Here is a 22783-nt window from a genome sequence, read left to right as displayed (position 1 = left end):
TAAGGCGGATGGTTAGAGGAGGCCCCACCTCTCCTTCTGAGGAGCTATAAGCAGTTAATGGTTAATGAGATTGGGAAGACATTTTCTCCAGTGTTGTCCCTAACCCTAACCTTGTGAACCTTAATTACTCTCTGGATCACACAAAAAAAGACAAGAGAGGAGGACTAGCAATGAAGAGGAAAGAGCAGTGGAGTGAGAACAAGTGTGGAAAAAAATCAGAGGACAATGGGAATGTCTGCTTCTAAAGGGGAATCTATAGAAATTTTTCTGTGTGTCCAGGAGTTAGGACATCAGTGGGCAAGTGTGTTAATGAGAGGACAGTTTGTAGGAGTTGGGCTTCTCCTTCTACTTCATGGGTACTAGGGATCAAACTCAGTTTGCCAGCCTTACGAGCAGGTGTCTTAACCCACTGAGCCATCTTGCCAGTTCTGAAAATCTTCTTTCCCTAGGTCTGTTTTTCCAGAGATTGGTTGACTACAGCAGCAGTTTAAGGCCTATTAACTCGGTGGGATCTGGTCTCATCCCCTCATCAAAAAGTGCAAAACTGAATGGCATTAGCTTGTTCTCTTCAGTCTTTGATTGCTATCAATTAAAATAGTCTTAAAAATATTCAGGTCTGCTTTCTGAAAGCCAAATCCCTTGAACTAGATGTTTCCCAACAAGCATAAACAACAGAATTACCAAGAATCTAACAAGTGAAGTTGTGAAAAATAGCTCAAGGACAAAGGTTCCCTGTGTGCAGTGGTGTAATAAAGATCTGCAGGCTGTAGTCCAAACTTGGATCCACTCCTGGGTGGGGTGACGGTGGCTTGTTGGCAGCTTGCTGTTGTTTTACAAGAAATGATTTAAACTGCTAAGACCCCAAGCTCTAGGAGATACTTAACTGGAAAGCCCTACCAGGAATGTTATAACCAGAAGTGAGTTTCTAAGAATGCAGGCATGCAAAATAGAAATAGATGCTGAATTCTGAGAATATTCATTGAGTTATCCATTCTCAAATAGTGTTGTTTTTGGTTGAGGCAGGATTTGATTTTATAGCTCAGGCTAGTCTTGAATGCTGTTCTTCTACCTTAGTTTCATGAGTGGTGAGGTTTCAATGTGGGCACTACCATACCCAGCTATCCTGTCCATTTTTGTTTGGGCTAAGATTTCAGATGGTCTCTGTCCCACTTCCTGCCTGATACTCAGCCATGTAGGTAAGGATGACCCCAACTGCTGATCTTCCAGCCTCTATCTCCCAAGTGTTTGAATTACAGGACTGCACACCATACCCACCAGGCAAAGGTTCCCATGGTTCTTGGTGTTGGGAAATAGCAGTTAATACATAAATTGTTCTTTTTTACTGTAGTTTTACGCCTCAACCATATCGTTATGTTAGTAAAAGACAATGATATTCATTCTGTTCTGTTGATACTGCTATTTTAGAGGCTATTAATTGCATTATGTTCTAACTCAAATTCTGAAGTCCTTACTCCTGGTACCTCAGAATTGACTTCTTTGAAGACTTAAATTAAAAAACAAAAGTTTATGTGTATGTATGTGAATGCCACATATGCAGGAGCAGACAGACACCGTCAGAAAGCACTAGATGCCTCAGAGCTGGAATTTCAGGCGGCTATAAACCACCTGAGATGGCTGCTAGAACCAAACTCAGGGCCTCTGGAAGAGCAACAAGTATTAACTGAGTCATCCCTATAGCCCCAGAGATGGTATTTTATTTTTAAAGAAACTTGCTGTATCTGAAGACCTTGAGCTCCTGCTGTTTAAACTTGTATCTCCAGAGTACTTGGATTGCTGCTGTGTACCACCACAGATCTTTAGAGCACGTGGTAGGATTGACCATATGATTGGTGATCCGATAAGGACATGGAGATTTGGGACAGTCAAGTCAGGAGGACATTCTATGGCATAGACTGTCACTGACAAGCTGAGAAGCTACAGTTGGGTAGCTGCCAGTGGTTTCAGGACTGAGAACTGGTTAATTTCTACTACTTAAGAGACCTGCTTCACAGCTAGTACAGTAGCCACTAGAATGCAGACAGATTAATCAATATGTTACCATACCAGAAACCCTTCATCCCCACATTCCTATCTCTATGGTAATACTTCAGTGGATCTTCTCAAAATTCAGATAGATTTTTGTCACAGGTTGGGGCATGACTTCATAGGTATATAACTGAAGAGGAAATGCTAAGAGCTCCGGAAATAGGTACTTAGAGGAAGATAAAGTGCCAGTTGGTTATGAAAGAGTGTAAGGTGGTTGTATGCTTACTGTCTCACACCTTCCCAGTTCTCCCCTTTCACATCCTTCAACTCAAGCAGAGGCTTTAAAAACATTCAGTGGGTGTGGTGCTTTATGCCTGCCTTCCCAACAACACTTGAGAGGCCGAGGCAGGACTTGATAGTTTGAAACCTTGGGCTACAGAGTGAAACCTTGTCCCAACCCAGTTACAGCTGTTATTAACTCTAGATCCAGGGGATCTGATGGCCTCCTCGGGCCTCCATGGGCACTGCACACACCTGGTGTGCTTACATACAGGCGAAAGACCCCACATAAACCCACTACCACCACACATATGTCCTCTGTGCCCTACTTCTGGCAGTGCAGTAGTTAAACACTTCACAGAAGGTCGTTTTCAGTTTTGAAAACTATGGTCAGTTTCTTTGGTACCTTAGTTTCCATTCATGAACTTGGAGCATAGGCAAGAAACTGGGTAATAGTCACCAAAAGTGACAACTACAGACTGTCATGCAATTGAAGACACCGCCATTAAGTATAATTATATACTGAAAAATGCAGTAATGCCAGAAAACAGTCAAAAAACTTGTCAAAGGCAGATTATACAGGCTGTGTTTCAGATCACCCACTTTAACATTAAAAAAGAATTTATTATTTTACATAAACATTATGTAAAGATAACAGTCAGGTAGTCTCGTGGACTGGAAGGTGACTGATTAATTCCCTTTCATTCCCAAACCTCATCAGGCAGTCACTGCATTTATGAGGCAAGTCAGCTGAATGCTTGAAATCAAGATGAATTTTAAGATCTTCAATTTGTCCTGTTGAATATTCACAATATTGGCATAAATAAATCCCTTCAGATATATGTGAATTTAGATGCTTGCAATATTCTAACATGCTGGAAAAGCCCTTCCCACAGTCATCACAGACATGAGGGAATATTTTAGTATGCTCGATAGCAACGTGTCTGTTCACATTTGTGTGAAGTCTGCTCCGGAATCCACAGACTTGACACACGAAGAAGTTTTTGCATTTGTCAAAGGTGATCTTGCTTAGAAGGCTGCACTGCCCATGCCCACCACCGCTGCACTTGTCACTCAGCTCGATCAGTCTTCGAGCATGCTCATTGACCACGTGGCTGTGCAGGTCCTCAGGGTCCCCTGTCTCGTGCTCACAGAACTGGCATAGGTACTGCTCATCGCGGCTGTGCTCCTGGAAGTGCAGGTAGAGCTCACTGCTTGAAGAGAACTGCACATCACACTGCTCACACCAATACAGGTGGTCGCTGAAGTGGGTGTCTGCAATGTGCTGGCTGAGGTTCTCAAAGATCACTGTCTTATAGTCACAGTACTTACAGATGTAAGGGACTTCTTCATGAAGTTTGGTATGCTCAATGAGAAGCATATTGGTAGAAAAGCTTTCCTTGCACACTCGACACACATTTGAGTCAGTGCGCTTGTGTTTCAGGATCATATGCTGCTTTAGGTCAGAAAAATACTTACTGTTGAATTCACAGAGTTCACACTTGTAGAGGCCACTGCTGTTGGCTCTCAGTAAAGGCCACTTCTGTTGGGCAGTCACATTCAAAGCTTGGCTCTTGTCAAGTATTTTGCAGAGTTTAGCTGGTGGTTCTTCATCCGTCTGGTCTTGGAGGCTCTCGGAGGAATTGTTCTCTGCCTCTATATCATAATCTTCAGAAATCGCATGAACTTCTACAGCAATTGGGACGTCCTCTGAGGTGTGAACCTCTATAGGGCTTTCCTCTTGAGTATGCTGATGCACTGACTCAGGTGAGTCACACTCTTCATCACAAACTTCAACATCAGCAGACTTTTCTGAAAGAGAGTAAGCCACTGTTGTAGCCCTGGACTAAATAGACCATTAGGAAATCACCCTACTGTAGTACTAGACACAATACATCCCATGAGAAACAGTCGTCCCCAGTATTGTAGCCCTAGACTAAATAGACCATTAGGAAATCACCCTACTGTAGTACTAGACACAATACATCCCATGAGAAACAGTCGTCCCCAGTATTGTAGCACTGGACTAAACAAGCCCATGAGAAACCATTGTGTGAAAAGCAGTTACAGTACACATTGCTTTTACCTGATCTGTACAAAATATGCTAAATTCTATTAGTTAATGAGTTCCCCTAACCTGTGGAAAAGACAGTGTGGTCTAGAATTCTAAGCACCGGACTGGGAACCAAGTAGTTCTGATTCCTATTTCTGGCCTTAGTTCCATCTGTAAATTTGGGCAAGTCATTTGATGTCTCAGGATCAGAATCATCATCTGTAAAAAGAATTTGGAAAAACGTTTTATATCAAAGCATTAAGCATCACAAAATACTTTTAACATCAATAGGAACAACTTAGATTTAGCCATGAAAGGATTTAGCTGAAGTTTTCTCCAGTCTGGTCCTGCCCAGCCCCACGGACTCCACAGCTGCTTATAAAACAATCACTTAGAAGCTTATATTAATTAAAACTGCTTGGCCATTAGCTTAGGCTAACTACTGACTAGCTCTTACACTTAAACTCAGCCTACTTCTGTTAATCTATATGTTGCCACGTGTTCCATGGTTTTACCTGTGTGCCATTACATGCTGCTCCCTAGACAGCAGAATGGCATCTACTCACTCAGCCTTCCTTTCCCAGAATCCTCCTTGTCTGTTTATCCCACCTATACTTCCTGCCTGGCTACTGGCCAATCAGCTTTTTATTTATTAACCAATCAGAGCAACACATTCACAGCATATAGAGCAATATCCACAGCAAAAGGACATATTACCTATTGCAGAACCCTACAGACACTGAGAATATACAGAATGATTCACTGCCTTCCTTTATATGCCCTACTTAGACTAGAATACACTCTAAACTTCCTAAGGAATGAGATTGAATCATTATTCCTTTAGTCCAGCCTTGTTCCCTCCAAGTTAGCATGGGAAACTGAAATAAGGGTCAACAGAGAAAACTAGACTGCAACATGTGTGTTTAAATAGACTTTGTTTTGTAAAAACAGTTTTAGACTTAGGGGGAAAGTCATGAAAATAGTATAAAGTGCTCCTAATATATCATAACGTTTCCCCACTATTAATTCATTACACTAGCATGGGGCATATTTTGCAATTAATAATTAACATATGACCGTGGATACTGACACATTATTACTAACTGTAGCCCATACTTCATTCAGACGTACTCTGTTTTTACCCAATGTCCTTTGCATCCCACATACATTTAGTCATATCTTTCTAGGTGCCTGGAAACTGACTGTCTCAAGGACTATTGGTCAGCCATTTTGTAGAATGCTCCACTAATGGAATTTATTTTTTTTTTTTCATGATTAGATTGGAATTAGGAGATCCTGTAGGGTAGACCCTACCGCCATCACTTCCAGAGTACACACTAACTGCTGAGCTAACCCTCTTGTCCTGGCTAATGTAGCATTTGGTTTCTGTACTGTGAAGCTGTTCGTGTCCCTTCCATACTCTACTCTCTGAAAGTCACTGTACAGCAAGTCCCAAGACAGCCATGGCTACAAAGGGAAACCTGTCTTAAGAAAAGGGGGTGGGGGTGGTGAGGAATTATTTTATGCAGGACACTCTTTCTTCTACCCCTATTTATGCACAATCATTTCTAGCAGTATAGAGTCGTGTTTCTCAGATGATTTCAGCTCTGGCTATTGGAAGCTTTCCTTTTGTCTCCAATGCTGAGGTGGAAGCCAAGGGCTCATGTGTTCTAGACAAGCACTCTGTCACCTGAGCTCCCCCTAGCCCCTCAAGAGCACCTTCAGCTCACCCATACTGTGTGTGTAGTTTTGTTTTTTAATACTTCCTATTTTCCAGCACTTCAAGATGCTGCAAACTCATCTTGTCTATTTCCTCCCCATATCTAGAACCAGTCATGTGTACAGAGGCCTTAATTCCTTGGTATTATAAACCAAGAGCTGGACATAAAATGTGTACACTGCTACTAGGTGCTTCTTTAGGCCTCACAACCGCCTAAAACAGTCCTGTTAACTCTCACTGATCCAGATGCAGGTCTGTGAGCACTTCTGTGTGAGCATGCGAGTCTGTACTGAGCCAGGTATAGGCTCACACTGATAATGGAGTCACAGACAGGGAGCAGCAATGGGTGTAGAGAAAGCAGAGAGTATATGTTCTTACCATTTACCAATGCTCTAGAAAAGAGAAGGCAACAGAAAATTTAAGACTGAAAACACCAAACAGCCGCCCCTGATCTTTCCCTTCTATGAGCACTCCAGACCACGAGAAGTGGGCAAAATTATTCCTAACACTTGACTACCAACACGCCAACTCTAGGTCACTCCTGCTTTGTATCAACCCTTAGCCAAATAAAAGGACGTAAGAGTTTGCTTAAAAATAAAAACCACTTATTTGATTTTAAAAAAACCAACAAACAAAAACACCCTTTTTTTCCTGACATTACAACAATTAAAATGTTTGCCTGCCTTGGAACTATAAACCCACATTTCAAACTACCTTTTCCAATAATTCCTAAGGAAAAACATGCAGAGGCAGCTTTGTTTCTTTTTGCTTTGCTTTTTTTTTTTTTTTGGTAGTACTACAGAGGAGCCAGTTCTTACACATAGTGGGCAGACACTCACCCACAGAGGAATCCCTAGGTCCTGAAAAAGGGACTTAGACCAAGTATTCTGGAAAATAGGGGCCTTACCTTTGTTGTCAAAGTATTTTAAGTCTGGCTGTCTCATGGAGCAGACACTGTAACAATGATCAGAAAAGATTCCACTGACTCCATCTGTGATTCTGCTTATTCCAGAAGAATCTAAATGTAAAACAAAATGAAGACAATTCCCAGCATAATACACAGATGCACGAGATTGTTTACATATTTTTGTCTATTCCTCCGCCCAATGTTAAAGGTTGAACCCAGTGCCTTGCACATACCAGACAAACCCTCTACACTGACCTATATCACTAGCCCATATTTTCATGATTCTAATGAGTTTCAGCATGAAAAGTGTAGCATGTTCCTCAGTGTTATACTTCGATCAGACACTGACATTGCTTTAAAAGAGCCGTCGATTAAACTGTAGTGACTCTTAAGAAGCTGAGTGGCTGCTGCACACCAGTGGTGTCAGCACTGCACAGCTAAGGGATCAGCAAGGCTCTAAAATGAATTTGAATATGATAAACTAAAACCTTCAGAAACAGGCTGGAGAGCGAGCTCAGATACTCTGTTGCAGAGGAGCTAGGTTCAGTTTACAGCACCCACACAGTGGCTCACAACTGTCTGTAATTCAGTTCCAGGGGATCTGACACCTTCTGGCCTCCACACACATACATGTAGGCAAAACAGTCATACACATAAAAATAAATATACCCTAAAAACATACAAGGAAATATTTGCCTCATAGTTTGAATCTCACAAAATACATGTATATAATAAATGCTGTGTTAATGATTAAAACAGTGAATTAACTACCATGAACTACTAAGAAGTCATGCCACATAGTGCCAAGAAAGTATAATACATGAGGAGAAATAGTCCTAGGAGTGGAGAGGGCTTCTGAATACCAGCCATTCCAAATACTGCCTGGGAAGCACCAATACACAATAGACTGAGCACTTTCTTCACAAGGGTCATGTGCACGGAGCAAGCTAATGGGTATGCCTGAAAGAGCCTCAAGTATCTCCTTTTTTCTTTTCTTTTCTTTTTTTTTTTTAAAGACAGGATTTCTCTGTATAACTAACCTTGGCTGTCCTAGAACTCTGTAGACCAGGCTGGCCTTGAACTCACAGAGATACACCTGGAGTGTTAGGATTAAAGGCATGTACTACCATCAGCCTCCCCCTCCCGCCTTTTTTTGAGAACGGATCTCATGTAGCCTAAGATGGCCTCACTCTGGATCTTTCCTGCCTCCGCCTATCAAGTGATGGGATTAGAGGTGAACCCAGGGCTTCATGTATGCAAGGCAAGCATTCTAAACACTGAGATACACCCCCAGCCCAGACCTCTTCTTCTGTTAACAGAGCAGAGCCAACCTCTATAACAATCAAGGTAAAACTGGGGAGGTACAGTGATAAAGAGCACTTGTTGCTCTTGCAGAGGACTTGGGTTCAGTTCCAGAACCTACATGATGGTTCACAACCATCTGTAATTACAGTTTCAGGGGATCCAACACCCTCTTCTGACTTCCTTAGGCACCAGGCATGCACATGGTGCCACATACACACACAGATAAACACTCAGACACGTAAAATAAAGGTCACGGTTCCAAAAATAGTGCTTAAGAAAAAGCTTTATTCCTCAATGCAAATGCATCCTGTGGAAGTTACTGTTGCACCTTGAGCACAGTTTGTGACTCTGACAGGCAGAGTCCAATTATGCTGCATGAGAAGTAAGCTTGGACATCTAATAGGTCCTAGCTGAGTAAGATGTACAGTTGTAAAGCATCCCTGTAGCATTCCATCTAGCAGACAAAGTATATGCAGAGGATTTAGTCAATGTTCTCAGATCAGAAAATGGTCCAGATATTGTCTTATCATTTATGCAAAAATAGATGGGAATAACAACTACATAGAAATTAATCCATTACTCTTTGAAAATAATTCAATTATACACTAACCTGAATAACGAGAAGGGTGTAAAGTCTTCCTTTTTCTTTTTTTAGGATATTCATTCATATCTTTTCCGTCTAAAAAATGAAAAAGATTTAACAGACATGGTACAATAACTGATATTATTGTATAAATTCTTTTGAGCCAAAGAATTTATTGGCAATAAGAAATCTGGAGGGTGGAGAGATGGCTCAGCAGTTTTCTAAGAAGACTGGCTACTCTTCCAGAGGACCTGGGTTCAATTCCCAGCACCCATGTGGCAGCTCACTACTATCTGTAATTTGAGTCCCAGGGCACCAAATATGCATGTGGTGCAAGACATCCATACACATAAAGTACTTTATAAAGAAATCTGTGTGGAACATGAAAATAGGCATCACAAGAACAACACTGCACAGTGCCTCTATTGCAAACATTATAGAACGCCTACCAGACATGCCTAGACTACGAGACCCTGTCCATAAAACAAAGCAGCACACACCTTTTAGTCCCAGCACTTGGGAGACTGAGACAGGCAGAGTTTGAGGCTAGCCTGGTCTACATAAAGAGTTCCAGGCCAACACACACACACACACACACACACACACACACACACATTATGCCCATGGGCATACAACATTTCTACAGATTTCAAGTTAAACACGGATATTTTTCCTTAAAAAATATAGTTGTGAGTCTATTAACATAATGGCTTCCAGAAAAAAAAAAGTGTTGTACAGAACCTTGGATTATAAGTAATTTTTAAGAAAGAAAAATCTTAATAATGATTATGAGGTCACATTCAACGTTCTCCTGAGAATAAAAGTACGGCGACCACCAAACAACTAAACTCCCATGAACCATTAGAAAATCTACTAATTAGTTCGGCTGTGTTCCACTTACTTGGTATAATTCTCAATACTGCAGTGAGGAAAATGAATTACAGGCAAATTTCCACTGATGGCAAAAAATGTCTACAAATAAAAGAGACCAGCAGTCATGTAAGCAAGAGCACCACTGAATGAATGTAGCCTATGGGTAAAATGCTTCCACATCTTAAATTAGCCACAGAAAAATGAACTCAGACATGTTCTTTATGCTTTCTAACAATTACATCTACTGATAAATATCCAATTATATGTAAAATTTTTATATTTCTTGAAACAAATTTACCTTTGTTCATAGCCATAGCTATATCTTGATGATAAAATTATAAGTCTGCATTAATTTTATTCAGTCATTAGAAAAATCACAAATGGCTGGTTGTGGTGGTGTACACCTTTAATATCAACACTCAGAGGCAGAGGTAGGCAGATCTCTCTGAGTTCGAGGCCAGCCTAGTCTACAGAATGAGTTCCAGGACAGCCAGGGATGTTACACACAGAAACCCTGTCTAGAAAAAAACAAAAACTAACAAAAAAACTTAAGCTCCTTCTCCCGTCTCAGCTTAACATCTGTCCACTCATACAAAGAGCAGGGAGAGAGCACCTGCATACTGCTTTTCTCTCCCCCACTTCTTCCCTTTGAGCTTCTTGAGACAGAGTCTGTGCAGTCCGGGGTAGCCTGGAACCCCATGGTGGGTCTGTCCTAGCCTCCTAAGTCCTGGGGTTACAGGACCAATCTTGTTGCCTGTGGAAACCTCCCTGAGGGGCACACACTACTTCTGGGTCTGTCACATGATCACACAATAAGGTGACAGTTCCCATTTACTAAACACATTCTTCTCACTTAGGTCATCCTCCCAACAATCCCATGAGGAACACAAAAGGGCTCCCTCTCAAACTCACCTCATTTTAAGCAGTGAAGAAACCAATTCTGGGAAAGTCCATTATGACATAGAGGACCGAAGATGGAACCCTTGTCTCTGGACTGCTGGCATCAGGTAACCAGCTGTGTGTGGGGGACCCTCACTGCTCCACGCTGCCACCAGCAAGTTCACTGCTTCACCTTCTTAGCCACGAGTAGGAAGGGGAGGTGATATCTGAAAACCTGACAGCCACACTCTTATAGAAACATTAGGTACAAACACAAACTGCTTCACCCAACACTGTCAACAACATTCTCTGGTTTGGGGAGACAGGGTTTCTTGTAGCTCATAACCTAATATATATTCTGATCAGAGAGAACAATGAAAATATGTCAAGAGGGTATTTCAGGTTGTTCAGAACATAAACAAAAAGAAAACCAAGCATGGAATTAAAATTATTTAAAATAGCAAGTTGCATTTGGCCTGTCAAGTGAGAGAAGTAGGATGGGTGAGAGTGTGACTTCTACTTAGGACTGAACACCACCAAAGGCTTATGAAGACCACTCACAACCAAAGCTGCCAATCAACCTTCTCATGAGCAAATAGCACGTATGGGCTTTCTGTATGCACACGTGCCTTCATGAGGACATCTGGAGTGTACACACATGAAAAACGCCACAGCAAAGGAGTGGTGTGTCCAGGGACTGAACTCAGCTCATCAGGCTTGGCAGCAGGTGCCTTTACTCACTGAGCCATCTTGCCAGCTCCAGAAATGTGGCTTCTTAATCAAATACTGTAAATCTGATCAACTTGTGCTCACTAGTTCTATCAGAAAGATTGTGAATCACCTAAAACTTACCCCTGCCCCCAATTATACACACGTCACTGTAGAAAATCAGGACATTTAAAATTAAACCACCTAAAATCTATTCACTCAGAAAAAAAGTTAAATCTTGAATCTTGGTGATGTATCCACAGTTTATAATGTATTGCTTAAAAAAAAAAAAAAAAAAAAAAAACAACCAACCAGGTGGTGGTGGTGGCAGCACATCTTTCATCCCAGCAGAGGCAGGCAGATCTCTGTGAGGCCAGCCTGGTCTAGAGTGAGTTCTAGGACAGCCAGGACTACACAAAGAACCTTGTCTGGGGGTAGGTTTGGTGGGGAAGAACCACCCAAAAAACAAACAAAAACCCTCTACTTTGCTGAGTATGGTGGTCCATGCCTTTATTCCCAGCCCTCAGGAGGCAGAGACAGGAGGATAGCTTTGAGTTCTTGACCAGTGAGTTCTGGGCCAGTCAGAAGTATATAGTGTGTCAAAAAAGAATGAACAGATGGAATGTGGTTATGTGTTAATTCTAAATTTATCTGTATTTGGTGTTAAGTGGTTTTGTTTGTTTGTTTGTTTGTTGCAACTCAGAGGTCTGCCTCTGCCTCCACCAGAGTGCAAGGATCAAAGGTATACCACCACTCCTGGCTGTCTTCATTTTTGAGAAAACATGAAAGAAAAAATCCCACTTTTAAAAACCCCAACCCCATTCTCAGGCAAAGGGCAGTCTGGCTGGCAGCCTTCACATATATCCCTAAAAAATTGGGAGCACAATATATGAAATATTATTTTAAAAAGCATCCTCCATAACTGAGCAATGGTGGCACACATCTTTAACCCCAGCACTCAAGAGGCAGGATCTCTATGAGTTCAAGGCTAGTCTGGTCTACAGAGCAAGTCCCAGGGCAGCTAGGACTACACAGAGAAACTCTGTCTCTAAAAACTAACTAAACAAATAAAAACATCTTCTATGTCATCAGCAGAGCTCAGTGGCTCACAGCTGACATCTCAGCCCTCAGGAGGCTAAGGCAAGACTACATAGAAAGACTGTCTCCTAAAAATGAAATAAACGGGTAACACACACACACACACAGGTAGGCATCTTGGCACCTGGCATCTTTAAAACACTTACTTGTGCTTCCCAAAGAGACAAACCTTTTCAAAAGCTTTTAATACCACTTTAGATGCTCTATATAATACAAAGATGCATTTTAAAATAGATTGTTTCCGTGTGTGTGTGTGTGTGTGTGTGTGTGTGTGTGTGTGTGTATGTGTGTGTGTGTGTGTGTGGTCCAAGAGAGGGTGTCGTATCTCCTGGAGATGGGAGTTACAGCCAATCATGAGCCTACTCCAACTCGGTGTTCTCTCCAGCTCCCAACACTAAATTTTTTGACACAGGCTCGTTGCGTTTTTAAGACGTTTAAACACTTTATTTTTCACCACCATAAAAATAAGTATTTTCAGGACCGTCGTGATGGCTCAGAAGGCTCTTACCAGCAAGCCTGACCTGAGTGTGAATCCCGGAACCCACATGGTGGAAGAACAGACTTCTTGAAAGCTGTCCTCTGACCTCTACACTTGCGCCGTGCAACATGTGCGCATGCATGCACACAATAAACACACAATCTCAAAAATAAAAGGAGAATTTTCACATTCTAACTGAAGCCCGGCGTAGTGGCTCATGCCTCTAAGCCCAGCCTGGGCTACACAAGACCCTGTCACAAATAACAGGAATCGAAGCGGGTTTCGGAGAGCGCTGGTCCCACTTGGCCTCTCCTGAGACCCGCCATCCGTGATGACGCAGGGCCGGGTCCCCGCTGGCTTCCAGCGTCCCCGGGAACGGCCTCCCGCAGGCCGGCATGGGCCCCCAGCCGCAGAGTCCCCCCAGCCACGGCCGACAGCGCACCCGGCCGGCCAGGCCCCGCTCGCCCCGCGGCCCCCGCTCGGCGCGCAGGCCCCGGGAGGCCGGCCCTCACCTCACGCAGCAGCGCAGCTCCGCCGAGGCCCGCCCGGACGATGGTACAGAGGGGACTGCCGGGCCACCACCCTCGCCACCCTCGCCACCCTCGCCACCCTCGCCACCCGCGCCCTCCTTGCCCTGCCCTGCCCGCCAGGCCCGGCCGCACTCACCCGCTCGCCCGGCGCATGCGCCGCTGCAGGCCTCGAGGGCGACGGTGGGGGAGGAAAAAAACCCCAAACCCCAGGTTGAGGGCGGGGCCTGAGAACGAAGAGGGCGTGGTCTCGAGCTATGGGCGGGGCCTGACAACAGGCCGCGGGCTGGGAGAGGCTAGCGGCCCTGTGAGGCCCAGCGCCCCCTGCCGGCGCCTCCCCACCGTGCGGTCTCCCCCGACCCAGAACTCAGCATTTTCTTAACTGCAGGGTTCTGGAGGCCGCTGTAATCGATAGGCCGGGTCTTCGTGTGATCTTCGTGTGATCATTAGCGTTTCACCTTGAAGTATCTCGCAGCCTGACGTCACACACCGCGTGGTGGTTGCTTTCAAGCCCCAACAAAGAACATCCGGGCTAGATAAATCCAGGTCCCCGCAAAACGTCCTCAGGCCACACCCTGGATTCCAAAGGTTTTAGGGATTGGAGGTGGGGTTAGAGAGGCTGAAGGAATGGCTCAGCGGCTAACCGAGAGGGTGTAAGAGAGTCTCTTCCAGAGAAAGCACCCACATGGCAGCTCACAACCGCCTGTCCTGTAACTCCAACTGCAGGGGATCTGATGCCTCCGCAGGCACACACCACACACACACACACACACACACACACACACAAATGTAAATAGTGAGCTGAGGCTATCACAACGAATTGGATTCCGTCATTGAAATACTTTTCAGACCTTGACAGTCAATGAGCAGATGGAGAAGCATTAAATTAAACGAACATAAATAATTGTGAACATAGTTTTCGAATTGTCCCTTGGGCTGGAGGTTACTTCAGTAGCGGTCTGTGCTTGGCAGGGTGAGGACTGAGGTTTAAGCCCTCGGCATCATGAATACCAATCTAGAGTGTGGCTGAGTGTTTCCCGCCCTCCCTCTCTCAGTGTTAAGAATGCATTCCAGTGACAGGAGAGATGGCTCAGCTGTTAAGAAAATTGGCTGCTCGACTAGGAGGCCCAGGTTTAATTTCCAGCACCCTCAATGAGGCTCACAATCGCCTTCTCATTTCCAGGGGCACCACGAACACACGTGATGCTCAGACATACTTCCAGGCCAAACACTCACACACATAAAAATAAAATATGTAAAAAAACAAAACAAAACAAAAAAACCCCACCTTTTGTTTGTTTTTCGAGACAGTTAATCTGTGTAACAGCTCTGGCTGTCCTGTAACTCGCTTGGTAGATCAGGCTAGCCTCAAACTCTTAAATCTGCCTCTGCCTCCCAAGTGCTGAGATTAAACACGCTCCACAACGTCTGGTTTATATAATTACAGGCCTCCACCGAGCTGCCTCCCCAACTCTCCTCTGGGTGCGAGTTAAAGATGTCAGTACAGTTACAAAAAAAACAAGCTGTGGGTGATACTCGGTTTTGTAATTTAAGCACCCAGGGTTTAACCAATTGTAAGTGAATGGCTAAATTGAGTCGGGGTACCCTATTCCCAAAGTCACCTGCAAAGTCCCAGCTCCGGTTCGTGTCTTGCCCCCACTCATGCGCTGTGTTCTTGCTGACAATCACCTGCTACTCAGGCAGTCTTCACGACTTCCCTAGCCCCAGCTGTGCGGTATTGGAGAGACAGTGCTTGTTTGTGAGGTTCATTTTAGTGACCTATAGGCATTTAGGGATCTATAGGCGTGCTCGGCTTAGACAAATGAATATTCACAAACGTTGGTGTGACCCGAATAAAGTAAGAAAGGATTTGCAGACACTCTTTACTCCTAGTGTACTTAGCACCTGGCACAGAATAGGGAATCGATGAATGCTCAATACAAGACTGTTGAATTCATAAAGATGCTGCCGCGGGTACTGGATTCTCAGAGTGAATCAGATTCTCCAGTGGAGGTCACAAGGGGGCGCCATGCAATCACCGTCGGTTATAACTATCTAGTTTCTCCTTGCCTTGTCTGTCTGCTACGAAGCCGTTTTATTCCAAAGCATTGTGTAGTCAAAAGTAAACACACATCCTTTTGTCTGCATCACTGAAAATCAAAACAAACAAACAAGAAAAGCTTGCTGGGTGAGCCACGTAGTCTTCTACGTCACAGTATTTGGATGCCATGCATCATCGTCAGAGATGATGAGCTGGAGTCTTTCTTGGTCCTTTTTCAGGGCTCCTTTTTTCTCCTCCGCCTGAGTGGCAGCTGGGTAAACTCTTCAAAGTCTTAGGATAACATTTTTACAGGAGTACTTAACCACCGTCCTCCCAATGTTTTGCTATACATGTATCATAGCTTAAATTTTTCCTGATTACACAGGTGTTATACAGTAGATAATAGAACAGTACAAAAGAATGAAAAATTAACAAATCCCACTTCCCTGAACTGACCCTTTGATCCGTGTCTTCCCATGACTTTTAAACCTTCATGCACATATACATTCTCAAAATCAGATTATCATGTTAAGTGGCAGCTTTTTTCAGTTAATATAATACGAACATTCTTTGTGCTATTAAAATGCTAGTGGCACATTACAATTACTGTAAATGACCATATAAGTTAAATCGTTATATTTAAGTTGTTTGCACCTTTTCAAATACCTTGCCAAACCAGGCATGGTGGCAAATGACTGTAATCCCACAGTGGCAGCAGAAGGATCAAATGTTCAAGGCCAGGCTCAGCTATGTACCAAGTTGGAGGCCAGCCTAGGCGACAAGCCCCTCATGTTCCCAGCTGTGTTCCGTGAACACGCATTTGGATTCATTAGTGAGCCTCCTGCTTAGCATTTTAAGGAAACTGCAGTAGCCACTGTAGAGGGGGTCAATACAAGGATATCTTTTAAGTTTTTTTCTTTCTTTCTTACTTTTTTTTATGACAGGCTTGAAAGGCCACCAGGGAAATCTTTTCAGTTCTCTGTGGGCCGTAATTGTTTGAAGTATTTCCATATTTGAAGTCCTAGCACCATTACACACTGAATGGTAAGCCCAGGACCTGGAAGACCCATCTTACCATGAGGGCTAATGTTATGTGTTAAGTTTAAACTACTGTGCTTAAGAGATCTGTAAAACAAAAATGCCTCTAACCTGTAAGCTCCACTTGCCCAAAGACAGTTAACTTCATGGAATGCTGGGGGCTGTTGTTCATGTAAGATAACAAGCCACATGTTTTTACTTCTATAATTAAGCTTGGTTGCCCCAACTGCACAGAATGTGCCTGATTACATGTAGGCAGGAAGTATGTAGGCAGGAAGTATGTCAGGATGTATGCTTGCCACTGATTGGATGAAGGTGGGAAGTATGTAGCCTTTATAAGCCACTATCCAGTGTAACTCAGGGCTATACTCTGGGAATCCCAGGTATGGACTTGGCCAGTGTCTGTCATTCTGACCAATATTTACTAAAGCTTGCTTTAAATTTGGCTCAAAAACTGTGGTAGTGGTCTTATTTATGAAGGTGGGATTAACACTTGCCTGTTGTGAATGTTGACTAGCCAAACTGAGAAGCAGAGCTTCCCCTCACCAGAGACTAATCATGGAAAGATTGCTCATTGCAATTTCTGAAACTCGTACTTGTGGTGGCAGGGCAGGACTGCATGCATCTTTCCCATAGTCTCCTCCTGCTCCTTCCTCTCCTCCTCTTCCTCAGCCCCTTTCCCGTTCCTCTTCTCTTCCCTCTTACTTTCTGCCCCCCCCCCTTCCTATTTTCTCCCAGGCTGCCTTCTTAACTGTGAGTCTACAGTCATCATTACCACTGCAAAAGAAGCTTCTTTGCCCTTTACAGTCAGCAGTGGTACAGATTACGGACTTCTACATCATTTCTGGTGGCAGTACAGACCACAGCTGGACCACAAACACCATCATGGCCCCCAGAGGCAACACTGGCCACAGACACCAACATGACTTCAGCAGCAGCATGGACCACAGACCTCTTCATGGTCTCCAGCAGCAGACTATGGACATCCCAGATAGCCTCCAGCAATAACACAGGCCATAGCCATTGACATGGCCTCCTGCTGCAGCACAGACCATGGACATGCACACGGCCTCCAGCAGTAACACAGGCCACAGACATTGACATGGCCTCCTGCTGCAGCACAGACCATGGACATCCGCATGGACCTCAGGCATCAATAGGCCTAAGGCAGCAGCATGGAGCACTAACACCAGAACGTTTCCCAGTTGTAGCATGGCTTCCATGGGACAGCATAGACCTTGGAGGTCTTTTAAGGTGTCCCAGTCTTGAAAATGAACCATTCTCCATCTCCAACATCCTGTCATTGCTCAGAGCCAGGGCAATCTTGCAGCTGAGCATCACGTTCCAGGATAGAGCTTATACAAGCTCCAGGCTGCTGCACACCACCCTGCCAGCCCTACTTGGCAACAACCTGCTCTCCTCTCCACTGCAGCCTTCTCCCACATCTGTCATCTGTAGGCATTTCTAGTTCCACCTCATTCCACAGAGAAGGGGTCACTCCATTCCTCCATTTTCCCTACCTCTCCATCACATATTTGTTCGTGGAAGTGGCATTGCAAACTGCAGTGTGCCACACAGAGTATTTTTTTGCCCAAACAGCTTTACAGGCAAATTCTCATTGCAGTGAGTCATTGGTCTGGTTCAAGGTTTCTGGTTTCTGAAGCACCATCAATACTGGACCATTACCGAGACTCGTCTTGGATATCCTGCTGTTGCCCAGAGTGAGGGTGATCTTACGACTAGGCAGGGCAGCGTCTGGAGTGCACTCCTCCCTGCCCTTGGTGCTGGCTATCCCGAGGCTCACCAGGCATGGCATATCCATTGTGCTTGCAGTCACCACAGCTCCATGCTGCGGGCCCGTGGGCTGAAGGCCATCCCTATTCTGTAATGCCGTGTTTCCGAGGGAGCCTAGGCCACAGCACACCTCACTGTCTGCGGTGAAGCTCACCAGGCAAGACCGGTGTGCTTGCAGCCTGCCGCTGGGACCTTGGCCCCACACTCTCTGCTCTCCTTCTAACAGGGGTGTGGGAGACAGTGGTAATCCAGCTCCTACCTTTCCTACCTTTTCTAGGGTTCTTAGGAGGAGGGGAGAGGGATAAGAAATATTAGATAAAAAGAGAGACCTAGCTGACAAGAAGAAAGACAGAAACACAGCATAGCTTCAGGAGGGCCTGGATCAATACCCAATAGCCTTGAAGTTTATTCAGAAGGGCTTTTTATAATATGACAAGGGGAGAGGCAAAAGACACACACACACACACACACACACACACACACACACACACACACACACTTGCTAGATCAAAGCACACTGTACAGCCAAGTATAGACCCTTCCAAACACCTGGTAAACACACTCGTGGTCAAATCATCTCCGTATGCAGCCCTGCTGGGTAAAGCAAGCTCAGGTTCTCTGACCCTGAGTAAGTTCTCACTACAGCCTCTGTGGGCTCCCACACAGGGTGAGCAGTAACAGTGGCTCCATGCTGTAGGCCAGCATCAGTAAAGCAGTGTTCTTTGTCTGCTGTCCCAAACTCTCCCACATTGCTCCCATACCTTTCCCTGCTGTGGCTCTCCTCTGCCATCTTTCAATTTTGTGAAACCACTTAAAAAGCATCTTCCCATCAGGTCTGCCTTTCTAAAAGTTGTTCCAGAGATACTGTGAGCTCTGCAGACTCCTCGAAGCAGGGTAGCAATGCCAGCCTGGGCTTGGGCTCTGCCACCACAGCTGCTCCGTGGTGGTTGATGTCGAGGGCTGAAGGGGGGACCGGCTTGGCAGTGATGTCTCTCATGGTTGGTGTGGGATACCCAGAACGGGGGTGAGTGAGACTTGAGTCAGTCTCCACCTCTGGCCTGCCACAAGAATCGTGTGCACTGCTTTGTTGTTGTTGGGAGTTTTTTTTGTTTGCTTATTTAAGATATGGTCTCATGTGTCGCTCTGGCTGTCCTGAAACTATGTAGACCAGAATGGTCTCAAACTCACAGAGACCCACCAGCCTCTGCCTCCCAAATGCTGTGTTTAAAGGCCACTGCCCCTGGCCTCAGACAGACTATACTTGTGACAGCAACAACTGTCTCTGCTTCAGCCAGACTGATTGAAACAATGCCAGAGTTCGTGCTCTCCTGGGCCTTTGAAAACCAGATAACCCTGTCACCTTTTTGACCCAGGTCAGAGGAGGAACACTACCCCAGGTACCCTCAAAGAGGGAGTGCTGTTACTGCGTTAAAGAGGCGAGGCAGTGGCCGGACCACATACACAGCTCCATTTGTATGTGAAGTGTGTTGCAATGGGTTCAAACTCTCTGAGTTTCCCTTGGGCCACCAGCTCACAGATAATGACATGGAAACTTATTAATTATGAATGCTTGGACTTGAGCTTAGGCTTGTTCCCAACCAGCTCATAACTTAAATTAACCCATTTGTATTAACCTATGTTCTGCTACATTCTTCCATCTTGCATCATTTGTTTCTTCTCCATGTCTGACTGGCAACTCCTTTCTTCTACCCAGAGTCCTCTCTGTTGCTAGAGTTTTCCTGCCTGGCCCACAGTCAGGACAAATCTCTTTCACCTGCCAGTCCCCCAGCCACTCAGACCCGACCAAGTAAACACAGAGACTTATATTGCTTACAAACTGTATGGCCGTGGCAGGCTTCTTGCTAACTGTTCTTACAGCTTAAATTAATCCATTTCCATTAATCTATGCCTTGCCACATGGCTCGTGGCTTACCGGCATCTTCAAATGCTGTTTGTCGTTGTGGCGGCTAGCAGTGTCTCTCTGACTCAGCCTTCCACTTCCCAGCTTTATTCTCCTCCTTGTCCCGCCTACACTTTCTGCCTAGCCAATGGCCAATCAGTGTTTTATTTATTGACTAATTAGCAACACATTTGTCACATAGAACATCCCACAGCACCTCTCTGTCCCTGGAAGTCCTGCCTAACTTCTTCCTGCCTAGATATTGGCCATTCAGCACTTTTTACACCAATCACAGCAATATATCTTCACACAGTGTAAACAAATATTTCACATACATATATGAGAGTATGTATGTGTGCATGCGTGTGTGCAAAAGAGATAGATAGATAGATAGATAGATAGATAGATAGATAGATAGATAGAGTAAAGCACTCAGACACTCATTCCCAGAGTGAGCTGGGAGACATTTTCCTGTGCTGTCCCTCCTGGTGGCATAACATCAGGTCCAATAAATGACTTCTTTCAAGGGGCCTTTCCTCATCTACTTTCAGGACTGAAGGTTGAATTGGTAATGTAGAGAGAGAAGCAACAGAGACCACAGTATGTTTGTTGGTGATGCACAGGCAGTGGAGTAGCGGTGATGGCAGGAACTGAGCAGGCTGCAGGCTGAGCTACAAAGTGGCAAGACAGCTGACTGCCTGTCCACTGAAGCGGCCGCCTAACAGCTCCAGAGTGGCCAGGACAGAAAAGGGGATGGTGGGCACAGACAGGGAGGGAACTGGAGCTGAAGGAAGAAGTCTCTGAGGAGTCAGAAGCCAGAAGTCTTCAAGATTCCACCCCCTGAGCCAAGAGCTGTAATATTAGCTTGTGTTAAGGGGCCAAGGAATCTCTACTCCCTGGCCCTGAACAACAACTTTAATTAAGGATCCTGCAGGAAAGCTGTAAGAAGTACACTGTTGCTCTCCCCTGCCTGATGTGGTCATTCACTGCTGCCAAACACTGAGAGAGACAAAAGATACTCAAGACTGGCACTCAAGAGCTTCTCATAGCCCACCTAGGCAGGGAGGGCCAAGGGATCCCAGTCAGCTGACTGGCAGCAATATTAGAAACTACCAAGATTAGCTAGACCTGGTGACACAAGCCAGTGAGCTCTGCTCCTTGAGGTTCTGGGGCAGAATCTTATTTGCAGAATGCTTGTTATACGCCTGTGTTTATGTGGTTAAAGTGGATGAAAGTCCCTACCTATAAGAACACAGTAGTCTTCAGAATTGGACAGATGTTACCTGCACTGGCAACCGCAGGTTAGGCTTGGCTTCTTGGAGAGTTATGAGGAATTGGCCAAGGGACAAAGAGGAGAAAGGATGTTGGCCAAAGGGAAGGCATAAACAAAGGCAATGAGAAGCAGAGGCAGGCACGCTTGCTTCACCAGTGTCCTGTTTCACTCCTGCTCCTGAGATGAAACACCTGGCACAAGCAACCTAGAGAAAGAGTTCATTCTAGCTCACAGTTCCAGTGACCCTCCCCGGCCTCTCCCTCTCACTGTGCCAATTGTTCCTTCTAAAGTTTAAGCTTGTTGACTACCACTTTTAATTATTTTCTCTTAATTTTATTTGAAAGTGTTCGTGTGTGTGTGTGTGTGTGTGTGTGTGTGTGTGTGTGTGTGTCCTTCTTTAGAAGACATCCATCCATCTCATTTTTTGAGGCAGGGTCACTCATTTGCCTAGAATTTTCTGAGTAGGACAGACTGGCCAGGAAGCCCAGGGATCTGGGCTTTGTGTCTTTGCCTTCCCTGCCCTGTGATTACAAGCACTAGTCACCTCCCCTGACTTTTTATGTGGGTGCTAGTGATCAAACTCAATTCTTCATGCTTAGATAGCAAGCATTTTACTGGCTGAGCCCTCTCCCCAGGCCTGTCTTTGGTATCCTGAGACAGGGTCTTAGGTAATCCAGTCTGGTCTAGAACTCGTTATGTAGCCAAAGAGGGCTTAAACTTTTGGCCTCCTGCCTCTACCTCTTGAGAGCTGGGATTATAGGCATGTCACCATGCCTAGCCAAGTCTCAATAAGTCACCAGATTGGTCTAGAGCTCACAGAAACCTCCTGCCTTGGCCTTCTGAGTGCTGGCATTACAGGGGTAAGCCACCACGCCAGCTTGAGTATCAATTCTTACTAGGAAATGCCTTCCTTGAGAAGACACACTGTAGGCAGAGTTTCTTGTTGGGACAGCAATTGGCTCTGTCCTGCCAGCCGCTTCCCAAATAACCACTCCGAGACTTAATATTAATATTAATTATAAATGCTCAACCAATAGCTCAGGTTTATTACTAACTAGCTCTTACAACTTAAATTAACCCATTCATATTACTCTACATCCTGCCGTGTTGCATTTCCTCTCTTTCATCTTGTACCTCCTGTTTCTTCCCCACCCCATGTCTGGGGGCAACTCCTCTGACTCTGCCCTTTTTCTTCTTAGTGACCTTAGTCTGATTTTCCTGCTAACCTTATCCTGCCCAGCTATTGGTCAGTCAGCTTCTTTATTAAAGTAATCACAGTGACATATATTTACACAGTGTAAAGGAATATTCCACAACACATAACCCCAGAGATCATTTTAT

General features: G+C 44.8%; 1 protein-coding gene and 1 long non-coding RNA gene across 5 annotated transcripts in view; one reads left to right on the top strand and one right to left on the bottom strand.

Moving 5' to 3' along the window:
- LOC131913005 (uncharacterized) overlaps positions 1 to 22783 on the top strand; it is a 51411-nt gene that overhangs the window by 15656 nt on the left and 12972 nt on the right. The window lies entirely within an intron of this gene.
- Positions 2869 to 13814, bottom strand: Znf639 (zinc finger protein 639). Of its 4 annotated transcripts, none has more exons than XM_059265334.1 (7): positions 13536 to 13814; positions 10619 to 10820; positions 9735 to 9805; positions 8861 to 8929; positions 6946 to 7056; positions 4403 to 4537; positions 2869 to 4077 (listed from the first exon to the last, which is right to left on the bottom strand). In XM_059265334.1, the coding sequence occupies exons 4-7, from the start codon at positions 8916 to 8918 to the stop codon at positions 2924 to 2926; spliced, it is 1458 nt and encodes a 485-aa protein (XP_059121317.1). In that variant the 5' UTR covers positions 8919 to 8929; positions 9735 to 9805; positions 10619 to 10820; positions 13536 to 13814; the 3' UTR covers positions 2869 to 2923. The 4 variants fall into 4 exon arrangements, with proteins under 4 accessions (XP_059121317.1, XP_059121316.1, XP_059121319.1 ...); XM_059265333.1 differs by lacking the exon at positions 13536 to 13814 and adding an exon at positions 13382 to 13481; XM_059265336.1 differs by lacking the exons at positions 4403 to 4537; positions 13536 to 13814 and adding an exon at positions 13382 to 13481.

Source organism: Peromyscus eremicus, chromosome 6 (genome assembly GCF_949786415.1).
Source record: "Peromyscus eremicus chromosome 6, PerEre_H2_v1, whole genome shotgun sequence".
NCBI lineage: Eukaryota > Metazoa > Chordata > Mammalia > Rodentia > Cricetidae > Peromyscus > Peromyscus eremicus.
Note: the sequence above shows the minus strand (reverse complement) of the source record. Positions and strands in the feature narration are given on the sequence as shown.